Below are 19,030 nucleotides of genomic sequence, written 5' to 3'. Positions count from 1 at the left end.
TACCCAGCTCTGAAAGCAGTGTAGCAGTAAGGGTGGCAATACGGCGACCCCTCTCCCCCCCGACACACACACAATAGCCTTGTGACCCCTTCCGCAACTCCCTTTTGGGTCAGGAGCCCCAGTATGAGAAACACTGGTCTCCCCATGAAATCTGTATAGTCTAGGGTAAAAACAAACAAAAGACCAGATTTCACCATCTGTGACACGTTTTTCGTGGCCATGAATTTGGTAGGGCCCTAATCTTAAAGGAAAAGAAATAGAGCAAAACTTCTAAGATTGTTTAAAACATGTTCACTTTTTAAAATAAGTTAAACAAAAAGATAAAGTTAGTCCTAAAACTGAAACTAGAAAGCAGTTTCTCTCAGATAGACACAATCTTGTTTATTGCAGAAGGACGGGCTGGATGAAACAGGGAATTGGTAATAGAATTTCACTTTTAGATTGCCATTTCTAATCCAGCTCAGACTGGTATTGATTGATAGTGACTCCCAATCAATTGCTGATTAGTTGTTTCAATGCTTTTCTAGTGGACAAGTGTCCTCATCATAAAATCTACCATGGCAATTTGCACTAATTGGTACCCTGGTTGGAAATCTGAGCAGAGAACCCAAAGATTGAATTGCCACAAAGAATTAATAGTTTTCTGATCCCTAGAACCTATCCCTCCAGAAAAAAAACAGGTGGCGGGTGGGGGGGTGGAGACAGCATCAAAGGAAAGCTTGTGATACTGTTGTCTATAGTGTGCCTGTTCTATAAACAAAGGGTGAGTTTGGCAGGTAATCTTATATGTGGTCAGATAGTAACTGTAAAATGACAACTTGATGGACAGCAGTCACCATTAAAATCCAACACATAACATTCTTAGAATATGAATTTAGAATATGGAATAACTGTGATTGCTGTTGACAGATATTGACTTTTTAATGACAGCCCCTGTATGTTGGCTCATTGTCTTCTATGTAAAATTTGCTTAGTGTATAGATCAAAACAAGATTTTCTTTCCAACTGACAGCATTTCAAAAGCAATCTGAGAACTAAAAATCAATCTGGATTCTTTCTGCTCCCTATATCCCCTTATGGAAAAATCCCATAGAATTGTAATAGACAGTGATGGAACCTGATTCTCCTCTCATACCTAACAAGTCTTTATAGGTTTTTGAATCGCCGTATAGAATGTAACAAAAAATTATATCCCTTGTATAGAATTCTCTAGACGAGAGGGAGAATTCTGATCTCAACTCCCCAACCAGGGGTTAAAGGAAGTCTAGTGTTGGTGGTCCGCCAGGTCTATGGCAACAAGGTGGGAAGAGAGTTAACAAGAACTTAGTCTAACTGGGGACAGGCATTCTCACTGTTCAGGAATACCAACTGCTACACTACAGTTCTTATTGGAGCAAGATGACTAGAAGAATATAGAATTCTATAGGATGGTTAAAATGAACTATAGAAAGGGTATATTTTTCTGTTAAATTCTATGGACCCAGTTCACATTTACACTTTACACCATTCTGGTTGCCTAACAGGGCCTTAAAGTGAGTATAAATTGCATCTACATCCACTTGAAAGCCACTTAACACTGCCAGAGCACAATAAAGGTGCCCAATATGAATGAGAATTCAAGACCTATAGATTTTATAATAATTTGCATTGAGCCTTATTATATTTCTGTAGAATCTTTTCAGTTTCAGCCTTCTTGCATTTCTATGGAACTTTCTCATAAGGGCCATCACCCTTATTCTAGAATTAGAACTAACAGTAATTTTGTACAAGATGGAATGAAATGCACCTTTGCTCTTCTGTGACTATACTGTACGTTAACTATGCATCACTGACAGAGTTTGTTAATATGCTAGATAGACATACTGGGTGAGATCCTACAAGGCCTATGTACCCTTGTGTGGGGTTTTTTCTTCTCTTGTTGCAAATAGGTTTATTGTTTTTAATATACGGAGAAGGAAGGAACTAGAATTAGAGGGATCAAGTGTAGAATAAATAGACTTTCAGTATAAAATGTGACTAAAGCACCAACACTGCAAGGCACAACAGATATTCGGAGGAAATGTTTTAGCAGAACCCAGGACAAAAAGTAAAATACAAGAACGTGGTTTACTTGGTCCTGCCATATCTCAGGGTGCTGGATAATGTCCCTTCCAGCCCTACATTTCTATGATTCTGTATCAGAACAATACTATCTATTAATGCTAAAACAATCATTTAAAATAATGAGGTATTGTTGCAGTTCCCTGACAGTTTTTTTCCCCTAGTGGATAAAGCAAGGATGTGATAATCAGGACTCTCAGATTTTAGTGCTTTCTCTGTCTCTGAATCACTGTGCAGCCTTAGGCAAATCACTTGTCCTCTCTATGCTTCAGTTTCTCCATTTGGTAAATCAGGATAATAAATACCTAGCTCACAAAGTTGTTTAGTGTTTAATTAATTAACGGTTATAAAGTGCTTTAAGATCCTTGATGGAAGGCTCCATGGAAGTATTATTAAGATGGAAAAAGCACCTAGTTAGCCATCAGGATGAGGATATAAGTACATTTCAGATTTCTGGAGCATCCACAAGAAATTATTATTCATTACTTAATATTCATATTTTTGTCTTTATCTTGAGAAATGTGACTAGATGTACCCATTAAGCAGTTCCTTCTAACAACATATAACATACCTTGAATTGTAGAGACCTTATCCATTTTTAAATGAAAAGCTTTTATACAGAAATTGGTTTTGCTACTAAGTAGTACCCTTCCCTCTCTCTTTTGGGACAGCAGATGGGGGAGGAGATTTGCAACTGTCCTTTCATAAGCCCTCAGCCAAATGCACATTAAAAATTAGCAATGCCCATGTCATGTCTAGTGTAATTATATTAGAGAAATAGACCTTGGAGTAAACATAGCCCTAGGCCTAAATTCTGCAGATGCTTTAGGCCTGAAACACTCAGAGATGTGGGTTACAGCTGTTTGCTCTCATGTGATGAGCTGGCCAGGAAAGAGGAAGGGCTGGGGAGAGAAGAGGAAAGGCTTATACAGGAAGCTGCAGAAGTGAACATGGAAAGGGAAAATAAGCATAGGAGGGGATTATGAAAGAAGAAACAAAGGATGCAAAAAATAACTGTTTCTACAGATGTCAGGTTCTAGTGTCCTAAAATTTAGTGAAGTTGCACATGTGTAACTGAAATTAGAGCTGGGCCCTGAAGAGCCAAATTGTTAAAAGCATAGCTCTGAGATCTATGCTCAATGTCCTACTTTCATTTAATTGGTACCTAGGTATCCAACTAGTCATGTGTATGTGCAGTCCCCTAGTGTACACATGCAGCTGAAGTAAAAGGCCTTGAATCCGCAAAACACTTAACATGCTTAAGTACTATGCTGAATCAGGGCCACAGCGTCCACAAATGTAAGCACACAATCTGAAGCAAACATTGCAATTCTGTTTTGAAAATACAGCGAGGAGTCCTAGTGGCACCTTAGAGACTAACAAATTTATTTAGGAATAAGGTTTTGTGGGCTAAAAGCCTCATTGTTTTTGCTGATATAGACTAACACGGCTACCACTCTGAACCCTGTTTTGAAAATGTTTGTCATCGTGATCTAATTCTGCCTTAAATGATACAAAATAAATGCATTTATCAAAATCTATTTTTAAATGGCCGAATAGAACTCTGATGTTTTCTTATGCCAGCATTAGCATGTATATTTATTGTCTACAGAGAATGCTAATTGTGTTAATATTATTTTAATATAATCTCTTTTAAACACAGTCATGCAGTGTAGAACAACTAGTCACAGATTACTCTGTGTTTCACAGCATGAGAGACGTCTGTGGTACTGGAATCATTCCACCTGTGCCTCCACGCTTCTCACTATCCCTAGGGTGTGTTTTTGTAGCATATGCTCACACTGGACCTGCACTTCTCATTGTGTTGCTGCAGATATCGCTGTCACATAGATTGGCCATTTCAGACCACAAATTGAAGCACAGAGTGTTATGCTTGCTATTTGTAAGTATGCGATTACAGACTTCTCAAGGAGCTCAGATTTTGTGGTACATTCCACATTTCAAGTGAAACACCCTCTGTTCCACAGCAACACTAAAGCAGGTGATGGTCTATGCATCCAAGACAAGAAAAATGACCTTTGGCTTGGGGAGGCTGCACTGGACTGGGAGCTAGGAGACCATGAGTTCTATGGTTATCTCTCGCACTACCTGCTGTTCATATTTCTGTGCACGTCATAGACATTATTATGAGCATGTCCTCAGACCTCTCCCTTAGCCTACCTAAGAGGGAGACAAGTATCATTCTCCCCGTCTCACAAATAAGTTAACTGCGATTTGGACAAGATCACACCCAGTAGAACTAGAAATAAAACCCAGGTCTATATGACGATAGATCCAAGGCTGAACTATGCTGCCTTTCAGAATGAACATACCAAATGTATGTACTTTGCTAACCTGTCTTCAACCACTAAACCATGCTTCTCTCCCAGGGGCAAGAACAGAATCAATTAATTCTGATCCCTCACCATCCTACTGTTGTCTAGCAAATAGTTGTGTAACCTATTGACAGTGTGTCACTTTGCCCCCAAAGCAGGCCCACATGGAGGCTGATTCATCTTGTTCAAGTGGTAGAGGGTTGTGCTGGTGATCTGAAGGGTCAGGGTTCATTGGGCAGGATTCTTATGGTTGCAAATAGTAGAATTTCTGTTTTTCTTGTTTTCTTTTTAAACAACTGGGTCTATTTAGGAAGCAATAAAAATAACCCTTAAACAACAATAGTTTAAAACATTGTAAACAGTCAATTCTGGTGTAATGTGCAACAAAACACAGATGTTCCATATTTGGGTCATTTGTCACACAATTTAATTGTTTCAGGCAGATCTGAAGGTTGAGAGGTATGCTTGATTATAGCAGGTTAGCTGCCGGTAGAGTGCCACACAAAATTAATATTGAGTTGTCACTTAAAGGCAGCTGACTCCAACACAACAGGCATAGGCAGGAAGCCTTTGGAAACCTGTATGGGGAAAACCAAACACCCATGTATGTGTACTTCCTGTGGCATGAAAGGGGTTGGAGAGCTGTTGTCATGCTAAGTCTAATTGTCCATCGTACTGTATGGCATAAACTGACAGGGCTGCATTAATGGCATTCTAAATCCTCTGAGAGAGGTCTTTATTAAAGGAGGCTGAAGAAATCCTCTTTGTCTAGATATTTAAAGCTGGATTTTTTTAGTTGAAAATCTATTTTTTTTAAATTAGAAAAATAGGATAAATGTAGCCAGAGTTTGGGCTAAGCTTTTGATTTCCCTGATGTATGGTACGAAATACGCTTTTGAGAAATTTCTGTCAGTGTGATAGAGAGAGATTATTCTTCCTTCGCAGCTATTCCTCAGCATCCTTCATGTGCTATATCAGCTGATTATATGTGTTTATTCTGTTACTGATCTGGAGTCTTTATAGGGCCAAGTTATGAATTAGGCTTTGTATCCTGCTGTACTATCGTAGCTTGAAATCAATGCATGGACATAAATCAATGCTCCCCCCGCCCACATCAGAATTTTAAAAGCACTTTATTTCCTGATCCTGCTAAGTGCTGAGTGCCCTCAACCTCCCTTGAATCGAGGCTGAGACCAATCAGCACTTCACAGAAAATCCTCCACAAGTCTCAAGGCAGAGCCCTTGATGCCTACATGAAACTACAGTTTGAAAAGCTAAAGGAAACATTAAATAAGCAGCTAATTGAAAAAATCTGAAAATAGCATGTTGTTTGAAGAATTATTCTCTTTGAATTCATCCAAGAGAGAGAGGGTTTTTTTCCCCTCCTGTATGTGAGGAAGACTAATAATGATCATTAGCATATGAACATGCCCACAAACACAGCACAGCATTTACAGAAGGGTGTTATTGGTGTATAGGGTATTGCTTGTTCTGGCAATGTAATGCCTTTTCTGTGGGTGGTGGTTGTATATTTTACCCTGGGATAATAAGTCAAACATTCACCTCTCCCATACAACTGCATCAAGTACAGATTTGATAGTATAACATCTTCACATACTGCCCCAAAAAAAAAGGTCTCAGGGCTACTTGATACCACATGACTAACACCACAATATCATCCAAAATTGATTCCAGTGGGCTTAGGATCAGGCCCAGAGTAAACATTCTGAAAAGAAATAATACTAGATTTATAGATCACAGATTTGTTAATTTGGGGGGGGGGATTTTCAGAAGCACTCGGTGTTTGCCTAACTCTGCTCCCACTGAAGTCAGTGGTAAAACTCCATTGACTTCACTAGGAGCAATGTTAGGCCAATGCGGAGTACTTTTGAAAAATCCCACCTTAATGGAGGGAATGATGGAAGGTTATCGATAATGTCCATTGTGTCTTTGAAGGGGTATATGTAAGCCACTTCTTCAGTGGTTTCCTTGAAGAACCCAAAAAGATGCTTACTCAGGATGAATCTTAAGGTATAGGAAAGTTACATGCCAGCATGAAACGGGTCAGGAAACAGGGTGGCAACAGGCCACCACATGTTACCAGGTTCACCACTTTTAAGTTGCTCAAGGAACCAAAAACAAGGAAGGAGCTCTGACACTACATGCCTTTTCCCTGACAGCTAAGGCGCCTTTTCCCTGACAGCTAAGGCACCTTTTAAAACATGGCTGCCAAAGCCAACCTCGGTAGGTAGACAGCAGGCATGTCATGTAAATAAGGAACCTGGTCTTCACAAAAGGCTACTCAGCATTTCATTTCTCTTGCTGATGATCTTCAAAAAGCAACCTTACCAAATACTACAGTATTAAATGGATCAAAATAATGTGGCTGCTATCATATTTTGGACACTTATTTTTTGACATTGTCGTCATTAAAAGCTAATCTGAATAAGGTAGGGTGCTGCAATGGGTTAGACAGACTACATAGATGGCTTGAGACCAAAAGGCCAACCAGAATTATGAACTGAACTCACACTTATAAATGGGAGTCTCTGGCCAAAGCATTATCAGAGAACTTAAAAAGTAATATTTTATCCCTCCTCCCACTACTTCCAAAAAATGAGTACAGAGTGTATGTGAATCTAAATCGTTCAAAAAATAAACAGGGAGCAGCTCCACTGCCTCCACGTTTCTATACCTGGTGCAATAAATACTTGATTGTTTCCTGCATTATTCTAGGCAGGCAGCCAAAAGTCCTTTATAGCAGAGAGTCATTACTAACATTTTCCATGGTGGTTCTTAGATTCTTGTGTACTGCAATGGCTAAGTAATTTCATATATTACCTTTGTGTTATTGATTTGCAGTCCCGTCTATCAATTTGCAAAAGCCTAAATATTTACTCCCAATAGAAAATAAATGTTAGCTCATAGGAATAAGCATTTTGTTCAGTTCACATGAAAACCTCTAATTACCACCAGTACATAGCACTATTTCAGAAGCAGCTTGACAGGTCAGTGAGGGACAGGCAGCTGCAACTAAAATCACTCAAACCATATAGACTTCCTGAAATTTCTCAGGGAAAATCTTGATGCTGCTAACAGAAGAGCATTCAATATCAAGAGCAGTAGCTTGTATAATCTGTAGTGAATTTGACAAGTGTTTGATCACAGCATGAGGCAAGTGCATAATCAAACCTCTTGGGGAAGCATCATCCCACTGTGCTTTGGAAGATTTGTGTGTGTGTGTGTTGGGGGGGAACCTTCTTCATAAATATTTAAATGCTTTTGTAGGTTTCATTCTCATTTGTTTGTTGTATACTGTTTCTTCCTAGCTCCCTGCGGCCAGAATGAAACCAGAGAGGATGGCAAAATAATCCAGCTGCCCCCCTGCAAGACAGGAGCATGGATCGTTCCCGCCATCATGGCATGCTACCTCTTGGTTGCAAATATCCTTCTGGTGAACCTCCTCATTGCTGTTTTTAAGTGAGTGGCACACTGATGCATGTGGATGCAGGGTGTTATGATTGTAACATTTCCCTGGGACCCCTGGGTTGTGAGGCACTCGCCACCACCTGAAAGAAAACCTGCTTTTCACTTTTCTGGTGACCAGTCCCTAATCACAGACCTTAAGAACATAATTTTAAGTACGATATATACACCCAACTCCTTATACAACATCCATGCATACGTTTTGCAATGGTTATGATGACCAGTGTGATACAGGCTTTAATTAGAGACCTTATATGACATGCTTTTGATGAACCCATGGGATCCCTTTATTCCATCCAAAGTTCCTTGGGTCACTGTGATGATTTGGCCAGCATGGAGGCCTTTGCAGACTGTTGTGCTGTAGACTGGGGTTTGGAATCAGTTTCAGGGGAGATTTATTATACATGGGAGTGACAGAATAGATTGTCTCCAGGCAGGGCTGGATTTAGGGGCAGGCGACTCAGGTGACTGCCTTGGGATGTCAGGCTTAGGGGACGCCGGACTTGGGATGCTGTTTTTGTTGTTAGCAACAAAAGAGAAAACAGAATGTCTGAAGTAAAATGTTTCAGGTATTAATGTTAGTACATTTCAGTTATTCTTAAAATTAAAAAGTTTCTATAAACTTAGAGGAAACAATTTTTTTTTATTGGCTTATATATGACATGAATAAAATACAGTTTTATAGATCCTAGCATGCAAATTTATCCTCTTATATGACAGGGATAAATCATGCATGCAAATAGTGCATCAAAATCATGAAATGGGCTACAAATGCTACAAAACATAAGGTATTCAAAATTGTAACAAATGGGGGGACACTGAAGACGCTCCTCACCTTGGGCGCCATTTGGTGTAGGTCCAGCCCTGTCTCCAGGGTATGTGGTGGCTGTATAGTTCTTCAGAATTTGTGGTATCCAAACTACAGAGATCCATTCGGACAGAGAGCAAGGAAGTTCTGCATTCTAATCTCACCTGTGGCATATGTCCACTTAATCCTTCATTGCCTCATTATCCACATTTTATGTATGGATCAAATAACACTTACCCACCTCATGAGCCTGACTGCTTGTGAAGTGTTAAGTATTGATATTCTGTCATTCATAACCAGCATATTGTTGGAATTACTGGTACAAGCATTGTGCTTTCTTGAGGAGATAACAGTTAATCTTGTCCTGTTTTTTATGACGGCCTTTGACACTTTGTGAAATCTGTCTAACTGGGTACAGTATTATTATGTGGGGAAATACCCAAGGATGGTTTCAATCTCATTTTATTTTCCTTTCCCCCCTCCCCTCTTTTCTTTTAGCAACACATTTTTTGAAGTCAAATCTATATCCAACCAAGTGTGGAAATTTCAGAGGTATCAATTAATCATGACATTTCATGAAAGGCCAGTCCTACCACCTCCTCTGATTGTTTTCAGCCACATGACTATGATTTTTCAACACCTCTGCTGCAGATGGCGGAAACATGAAAGTGACCAAGATGAGAGAGACTATGGACTAAGTAAGGTTCAACAAGCTCACACCTGTAGATAAAAAGCATGACTTTCAAATTCATTTGGTGGTCCTTAGAGTTTGGAGGGCATGTAAACTGAACTCAGCTCTACAATAACCTTTTCAGTGAGAAACTACATACGCACACAAACATTAACTGAAATTAATCATTTAATTATATCTCCCACCCTTAGAGAAAACCAATAGAATGTGTTAAATTTTCCCCTCTCCCTTACCACTGCTCAATAGACAAACATACCTTTCTTCCTTCCACTTGACAACAGGGAACCCTGAGACTTAAAAGTTTTGAAAACAGCACCTGACCCAGAAGAGATGCTAAGAATTTAAGTAAAATTAAGGACCTTTGTTTGGGAGATGTTAGAAATAGGAGAACTTGCCCAAACTTTTCCCAAGTAAAAAATGGTTCAAATTTGGCTAAGGTCCAGGCCTTATTTCCTTGTTTTAACTAGTTCATTAAACCGTAATAATGATTTTGTAAAAAAGATAGGACTACATTTTCAAAGTGACATTCATCCAACTGCTAAAATTCACAACAATAGTTTTGTATGCACAATATTTATCTGCCTGACTAATGGCTAAGTGCGCTCATTTAGTAGCTGATTCTCATATAAGTGTATGATGTAGCAGCCTTGGGGACTGCTTTTGAAAGTTTCACCAACAGTCTACAATAATAAAAATCAGGATTTTGTTTCTTATAAATTTGTGCTTTGTCAGTGTTACATTCCTCCTGTCATTCCCACAGAACTGTTCATAACTGAAGATGAACTAAAAAAAGTGCATGATTTTGAGGAGCAGTGCATAGAAGAATATTTTAGAGAAAAGGATGATAGATTCAATTCTTCCAATGATGAAAGAATCCGCGTCACTTCTGAAAGGTGATTTTTGGTTTGGTTTGGTTCATTCTGTATCAGGAGTGGGCAAACTACGGACAGTGGGCCACATCCGTCCCACCAGCCGATTTAATCCGACCCTTGAGCTCCCACTGGGGACCGGGGTTGGCAAATGCTCCATACGGTTACTGGAAGCAGCGGCATGTCCCCCTCCGGCTCTTATGCATAGGGGTAGCGAGGGGGCTCCACACACTTCCTCCAACCCAAGCGCCACCCCTGCAGTTCCTATTGGCCGGCTGAAGGGCAGCGTGCAGAGCTGGAGGCGGGACATGCTGCTGCTTCCGGAGCTGCTTGAGGTAAGCGCCACCCGGAGCCTGCACCTCTGACCTCCTTGCGGGCCCCACCCTCCTACACCGCTGCCCTGATCCCCTTTCTGCCCGCTGAACCACTTGACCCCAGCCCAGAGCACCCTCCTGCACCCCAAACTCCTCATCCCCAGCCCCACCCCAGAGCCTGCACCTCCAGCCAAAGCCCTCACCTCCCCACCATGCCTGAAGCCCCCTCCCACACTCTGGACCCCTCCCACACTCCTGCACCCCAACCCCAATTTGGTGAGCATTCATGGCCCGCCATACAATTTCCATACCCAGATGTGGCCCTCAGGCCAAAAAGTTTGCCCACCCATGTTCTATATAGTATGTATCTTTAAATGTGTTCCTGTTACCATTGCTACTCTTTCTTCCTCTCCTTGCTAAGGGATCTGCTTGAGGCCACTTTTTAAATTATTCTTCACAGCCTAGAAACTGCAGCTGGTTGGAAAATGTTCAAATTTTTTTACTACAAATTTTCATCTGGATTTTGAAACTATGAAACATTTAACCAGCTCAGCTAGAAAATAACAAATCCATGCATTCTTCTTATAGCCGAGTTTTTTAAATCATTGCCCTGAAACACAAGTGGTCAGAATATAACCTGGAGGTCCAATGTGGCTATTACATTCTTTAAGGCAACCTGTAACTTTAGCACTGAGGCGTAGCCCATTTAGAGTGGTCAAGAGCACTGGATGTCTGGACCTGTGCAGTGGAATGGGAGTTTTGCCATTTACTTCAATGGGACCAGAATTTCACCCATAGAGTTTATGGACTCACTCTCTTTGTATTAAAGATGAAGGCAACTGCAATAAATTCCATTTTATGTAAATTCTGTGCAGCCTCAGGTGCCTGGCAAATTCCCAACATAGTTCTCTGATCTCTCTCTTCTCTCTCTGTTTAAATGGGTGTTTATGTAGTCCTAATAACCACTGTATCTGAGCAATTTAGTTAAGTTTGAGCTCCCTGTCATAGATCATGTCTATTGACTCAAGGCATTGTTCTCAATAAATATTTCAGGCCAACATCCAGTCAGTCTATTCATAACTAATTCATATGAGCCAATGAAAACTCTAATTCCTTTTGGTTACGCTTTTCTTAAAGAGACAAAGAGAGTGATGGTTGTGAATTCATTTCAAGAAGAAACTCTCTTCCACTTATGCTGCATCCTCACAGCACTACATCTGATGCAACCAGGTTAAAAAAGTGCTTTCTACCAGCATAGAAACATATTTTAGTTTTATTTCAGCTTTGAAAGTAAGTCCAGCTAAGAACAGGAGTAACATATCGTATATCCCCTTAACCATCTGCATTCCTGGCTGAGAACTGTATTCTCAAACAACACACTTTTACGAAAGTCCATTAAAGAGGGAGGATAGTCCAGTGATTAGGGACCAACACAGAACATAGAAGACCCAGGTTTCATCTCAGCTCTGCCACAGACTTTCTTTTGTGACTTTTTCGCAAGTCACTTAGCTTTTCTGTGCCTCAATTCCCTATCTGTAAAATGGACATGACAGTAATTTTCTTCCTCACAGGGGTGTTGTGAGGATAAATACATTAAAGATTTGAGGTGCCTAGATACTTATTGTAATATCTTAGATAAAAGACATTTTTGAACAAGAACCACAGATCTGCCCCAGTCCATTCCCAGCTATATTGAACACGGGGAATGTTTGGATCTGGACCCAGACTCTATCCAATTGTTCTGACCCAGAAACATAAATCTAATCCCTCTACTCTTTCCCCAAACTGAGGAATGTTCAAAACTCGCTCCAGATCCAAGCTACATAATTCAGGGACATCTCAACAGAAATCGTTAATAAATGGCAGGACACTGAAGCTGAATGTTCTTACACACCCTCTCACTTTTCTATCACAGTACCTACTCATTATTCTATAGCAGAATACATAGAGCATTACATCCATTAAAAACTTAAATTATAGGCAAGGTTGTCAAGTCCACTAAATCTACTTTGTGTGCCATAAAGTGGCCGTGAATCAGCCAGAGAGGCCTGTGGAAAATTCTTCCTGAGTTAGGGAAAACTCTCCCAGCAGGAAGCAGAAAGAAGGCAGCTCTACCACCTCCTGAATAAGCCACTTCTCCCTCTCCAACTCCTAGCGTGAGGGGGACGGGGGCATCTGAGTGGCACAGCAGAACTCTGCTATGCCCAGTCCTACAGTAGTGTAAAATCCCTACAGGACTGTATGCTAGTGGTGTAAGTCAGTTCTGCTGTTCTGACTTGCACATAGGGGCCTGATTCTGAGCCATCTGGCCTAACAGCCTCCCCAGTCAGACTCTGTTGAGCATCATTGCTCACATGTGCTGTACACCTCATTCAGGATTGATGCCTTGGCTTAACGTTTTGGGTTTACACAGTCTGTTCTGTGGCCTAGCTTGAGAAAGAACAATAGTTACATGCCATAGGTGCAGGCAGGCTAGTTATGGGGAATGAATGAATGAACTTCCTCAACAATGCTCTAAGAGGAGATGCGCCCCACCCCCTGGGGGGAACAGAGGAACATTTGGGGAAGTGAGCAGCAACACCAGGTGGCTTGAGCCAATGACTCCAGGCAGTTAGCTGAATAGAAAGCAGAAATCTGGGGGGAGGGCATGTGCTCCCCCGCCACACGCATTGTCTCTGACTGTAGCATCCAAAGGCTCCAATCAAGATTGGGACCAGAATGTATTAACTGGTGCACAAATATGTATTCAGACATGGTCCCTACTGTTATGCGTCAGCATACACACACAGAAATCATACAAAAACATAAATACCCTTGCCGGAAGGCTGCAACTTAACGCTACTTTATTTCCTAGAATTCAGAACAATAACACACAAGAACCTAAACAATCAGAGAGAAAAACACCAGGCTACTCCCTAAAACAAAGAGGCACAACTCACCCCGCCTTACCATACACTGGCTGTCTACAAACTGACTCTAATTGCATGCTTCATTCCATAGCCCTCCATTAAAATCAATGGCAAAATTCCCTTGGACCTCAATGGGATCACCACTTGTTCAGTACCTTCTGTATCCCTAAATTTCAAAGTTAGATATGTCATCATAGAACAGTTATTTTAAAGGTTGAACGTGTGCTAGTGCATTCAGTCATTGGCTAAGAAGTATATAAAACTTGCATTTTAAAACCAGAACTTTTTATTAAATTGTTAAATTATATGGCAAAATTCTCCTGGATTCCAATAGGAATTGGTAGTTTGAATATTCTCTATTATGAGATTATATCTTGTGCTTGAAGTGGGTTAGGCGTTTTGCTCCAAACATTTTTGTTTCCTTTGACTACAAGGGGTGGTTTAGTGGTCAAAAAACAACTCGGGAAGAGTGATGTTCCTCCAAACCACAGCTTCAAATCTCAGCAGTGTTTATTTAGCCATTTGTCTTTCCAGGTCTGATACATATAGTACTGAACAGTTTACTGTGTGTTGCTCTTTCAGATAAGACTTCTGAAACTAAAATGTTGCCCACTCTGCATGCCCATTAAACTGGGGTGCAATCCGGACCCCATTTATGCAGTGTTTTCCACCTCTAATTTCTATGGATCCACAGATGCCGACTCCGTGGGTGCTCCGGGGATGGAGCACCCACGGGGAAAAATTAGTGGGTGCTCGGCACCCACTAGCAGCCAAGGCCTCACCTCCTTCTCTCCAGTTCCCCAACATGCCGCGTCCCCGCTCCTCCGCTACCCTCCCAACGCTTCCCACTGCTCTGCCACCTAACATCTGTTTGGCAGCGCTTAGGACTTTCCGGGAGGGAGGGAGAGGAGTGGGGACATGGTGCACTCAGGGGAGGAGGTGGGGCAGGGGCGGGGACTTGGGGAAGGGGGTAGAATGGGGAGGGGAAAAGGGTGGGGATAGGGGGGGTCAAGCACCCACCGGACAGAGGGGAAGTCAGCACCTATGTATCGGTCTATTGTATTGAATCTATGAAAGTATTTAAAGGTAACTGATAAAACAGTCATTTTATCTCATCAGCTAAAAATAAACTGCAAAGCAATTAGACTAGATCCTTAGACCTGTATAAATTCTACTTAGCAAAAACCCAAGGAGGGCCAGGGGCAAAAGTGGGTTGTATTCCACTTTCACGCACACAGCCTTAATCTTGGAGCCAGCCATAACCCAGGTTGGCCTGTGGTACAATTTATAGCAACTTCATCGCGGCCCCTAACTTTTGCCCATCTGCAACAGCACCCAAAGCAGCAGTTCTGGCAGCTGGGGATTGCCAGAGCAGAGCACCACCTCATTCCTCCTGCCATCACTCTACATCAAGGCCTACAAGTGGGTAGCATAGAACTGGTTATTCTGGTTCTACACCACTACTGCAGTTTGCTATAAAAGGGGAATCATGTTGGCCACTTAATCCATCCTTAACTGTGCTTTACAGCAGATGGGGTGGTATAAAAATTAGAATAGAACAGAGGATTTGACCTGGACTTTTTAAGCCCTATTCGTTCCCATACATTTTGGCAGGTTAATAAATAGACCTCAATAATCACTCCCCTGAATATAACCCATGCATTCTTCTTTTGAAGGGTAGAGAACATGGCCATGCGCCTGGAGGAGGTGAACGAACGAGAACATTGTATGAAGGCTTCACTTCAGACTGTAGATGTCAGGCTTGCTCAGCTGGAGGATGTGATAGGACGAATGGCTGCAGCCTTAGACAAGCTGACTGGTATAGAGAGAGGGGAAACTACTAAGATACGCTCTAGAACCTCCTCAGACTGCACAGATGCAGCCTACATTGTGAGACAGAGCAGCTTCAATAGCCAGGAAGGGAACACTTACAAGCTTCAAGAGAGTATAGATCCTGCAGGAGAGGAGTCAATGTCCCCAACCTCTCCTACCATCACGCCCCGTCTGCGAAGCCACTCTTTCTATGCAGTGAATATGAAGGACAAATGTGGGTTAGAAAGGTTGGAAAATATTTTTAAAGAAAAGTCTGTGAGCCTGCATCGAGCGAGTAGCTCGCACTCTGTATCAAAAGAAGCAAAAATACCGTTAGCCCCTACAAGCACTTTGTCAATTGCCCCAGACTCCAGAAGGCCTTCGTCTTGCATAGATATTTATGTTTCTGCCATGGATGAGTTGCATTCTGGTATAGAACCTCTCGACAGTTCAATTAATATACTTGGTACCGGAGACCCATCTCTGCAGGCTCAAATAGCCTCTTCTGTTCTAGCAAACAGTGTGTATATTAGCAGTACTCCCAGTGACAGAATTTCTGGCAGGAGCATTGATTGTGAGGAAACCTCTACAATGGAAACAAGAGTGTTTTCTTCAGACTATTCACATAGCACAGATAGCCAAAACCTCTGGGATTCAGACCCTCCTTTGTATCAGACCTTAGAGCGATCTAAAAGCAGTCGCTATCTTGCTACTACCCCATTTATTCTGGAGGAAACCCCAATCGTGAAGTCTCATAGTTTTATGTTCTCTCCTTCTCGGAGCTATTTCAGCAGCCTTGGGGTGCCAGTCAAAACAGCAGAGTACACAAGTATTACAGACTGCATAGACACCAGGTGTGTCAGCGCTCCCCAGAATATTGCAGAAAGATCCAGTTTTCCCGGAAATCATGGAGACAAAGTGGAGGACTTGGGATGCTGCCACCCGGAGAGAGAAGCAGAGCTAAGTCACCCAAGCTCTGATAATGAGGATATTGAGGCCAAAGACAAAAAGGGGGCTTCCTTATCTCCTCAAGAGAGCAGCACAGCAAGAACACTGTCCAACAACATACCGCTTCCAAAAATAGAAAGGGCCAACAGTTACTCAGCAGATGAGTCCAGCATGTTGTATGCACACACAAGGAAAAGCTATTCTATCAGTGATAAACTTGACAGACAGCGTAACACAACGGGCCCACGAAATCCATTCCAGAGGAGTAAGTCATCCAGGCCGGAGAGTAGAGGAGACAACTTGTCTATGAGAAGACTGTCTAGAACAGGCGCTTTCCCTAGCTTTGAAAGCAAGCACAGCTAGACATGCATAACAGGAGGTCTAAGAGTCATCTGCTCTCCAGTCCATTTTCCTTAGCAGAATAAAATAACCTCACACCGTGATATGTCAACTAACGTCAGAGTCTGTCACTGGTCAGGTTAGCACTTTGTTAATCTCATTGTTGCACACTGAGTTACTGGATCCTGACCAAGTTGATATTTGCACTTAAGGAAAGAGGGAGGGAGGAAAGCTTTATAAACACTTAAATAAAAAGAAAGAAAGGAAAAGAAAAAAACCATCCTCACAAAGCCTTGAGTAGGTTCAGAAATCTGCCTTTTACTAGAAGACATCCTAGGATTTCTGGTAATTATTCATGAGTTTCTAGGACACAGGGCTAAATTGGCAAAAAGAAAAGCATACAAATGAGACACTCTAAACTGATTTCTTTTTACATCAGTTCCATCATTGCAATGACTGAGGAAAAGCATCATTGTAGTCTATAGAAACAAGCTGTAAGCAAATCCTAAAGCTCCCCCACTGCTGCAACTAATCATTGTAAAGATAAACAAGGCAACAATCATATAGTTCACCTGTCTCTTTTTGTATTGAATTCTAGTGCCACAAAGTGTTTATATTTTCAAGATGGGAAAGGAAAAAGAACTGCCTTTTGTATTGCAATGTAAATGAAGGAAGACTTTATGTAAAAAAAAGAAAAAAGAAAAAAAATTGTCAGGTAGTTTCCTGTACTAAACAGGCATTGTGGTACAGTTGAGCCAAGCTCAGGATGAATGTAATTAAGTGGAATAGTATATATTTATTTTTTTACCACATTTGTCATCAATATATTGTCTCAATAAATTAAATGATGTTATGGAACAGTAAGAATAATGGGCTGAGATGCTCAAAGCAGATCAGGAGTGATATTTTCACTGTTCTTTGCAACATTTCCATTTCTTGCATTAATTGTTTTCTGCCCTCCCAAATTGCTACCATGTTTTTCTTACTATTCTACTGTCAAGCTGCTGATTTTTCACATCATTCACCCAACACAAGCATTAACATTTTACTTATTGAGACAGTTGTATCTGAACACTCAAAACATACCATACAAAGTTCATCAAGCAGTCTGATTTCAGATTACCATTGTTTAATGGAAAATGGCAAAGTATCTCAAAACAATAAAAAAGATTTTAGAGGTAAGCTAAAGCACCAAAGTGAAAGCCGTTATGTGTTAACAACAAAAGTCATTAGTTGCAAGTATGCTTCCATTAAAGAGCAAGATAGAACAAACCACAACATGCATTTTAATAAAAATTCTGCCCTCAATTGTGTGTATGGGACCCCAAATGAAGTCAGCAGTGATACGTCCTATGCATCTGAGTGCAAAACCTTGTTCGTGATGTTAATAAGGTGTTTCATACCCTTATGATAGCCATCTCTTGGTCATATAATGGAGCCTTAAAAATAGTAATTTTATCACAATTTCACATCATTTTAGAGGGGGGAAGCTTAATCTTGAGAAGTTTGGAAGCAAATGCTGTGACCATTTGTTTAAAAAATAAAACAGCCTCTAAAAAAAACTATTATACGTGTGGATCCGGGTCCTTTAACATGGGTGGGATTTTCAGAATTACCTATGGGGCATGCCCATTAATTTTAGTGGGAGTTGGCCATGAAAATCAAGAGGTATCTTTGAAAGTCTCAGCCTAATTTATCGCTAAGCATTCATCCCAGGGGTGCATCTGAGTGATAGGCAGCAAAGCCCAAACTCAAATATCTGACTCGCGAGAAGAGGCAATAAGAGTGGGGAAAAATGGTGAGCAATGACTCACTTTTTGGAAAGTTGGTGAAATAAACAAATGCAACATGTTGACTTTAAAACACAAAATGTATTATTTGTTAGTGCACTAATTATTTTCTTTTCGTACTTTGTTAAATCAGTCCTTCTGCGAGCTAGGCTCAGCTTGATCCACATACTGTGTTTACTTGATTGCCTTGAGGTCCATGTACTGCTTTTCTGTCATGTGTCACTGATCAAGGGTACAATTTCTGACCTGTCACTCAGTGAATTACAAAGTGTGCTTGTGATGGGCTGATTGTTAAACAATAGCTTTCCCAGGACAATGCCATTTTTGTTTAACAGTCTGCTTCAAATGTGCCAAGTTTTGTATCAGTTTGTTCCTAAGGTTTCTCTAAATTAGCCTTTTTCTTTATTGCTTTTTTAATTTAAAGATGTTTTCTGAAACTATTCAGAGACTTTTCCACCTTCCTCAATATGATTAGCATGTACAAGAAGAATTAATTTGAGACACCCCCATCACTTTATTAGTTCAAAGTGTGGAGATCCCCTCTGGGTGATTCATTGTTAGTTTGTTGGGGTAAAGGGGTTTCCCAATCCAGGAGCTGTAAAATAATTAGAATACAGCACTTTATTGA

General features: G+C 41.0%; 1 protein-coding gene across 1 annotated transcript in view; it reads left to right on the top strand.

Annotated features, from left to right (window-relative positions):
* Positions 1 to 17,342, top strand: part of TRPM3 (transient receptor potential cation channel subfamily M member 3) — a 599,168-nt gene extending 581,826 nt beyond the window's left edge. The window contains exons 23-26 of the mRNA XM_045021627.1: positions 7,766 to 7,916; positions 9,229 to 9,428; positions 10,182 to 10,314; positions 15,190 to 17,342. Coding sequence (XP_044877562.1) covers positions 7,766 to 7,916; positions 9,229 to 9,428; positions 10,182 to 10,314; positions 15,190 to 16,636 — 1,931 coding nt within the window. The 3' untranslated portion in view covers positions 16,637 to 17,342. The remainder of the gene's footprint in view (positions 1 to 7,765; positions 7,917 to 9,228; positions 9,429 to 10,181; positions 10,315 to 15,189) is intronic.
* Positions 17,343 to 19,030: the final 1,688 nt, after the last annotated feature.

Source organism: Mauremys mutica, chromosome 6 (assembly GCF_020497125.1).
Source record: "Mauremys mutica isolate MM-2020 ecotype Southern chromosome 6, ASM2049712v1, whole genome shotgun sequence".
Classification (NCBI taxonomy): Eukaryota; Metazoa; Chordata; order Testudines; family Geoemydidae; genus Mauremys; species Mauremys mutica.
The sequence above is the reverse complement of the archived record's forward strand: the minus strand, read 5'-3'. Positions and strand labels throughout refer to the sequence as shown.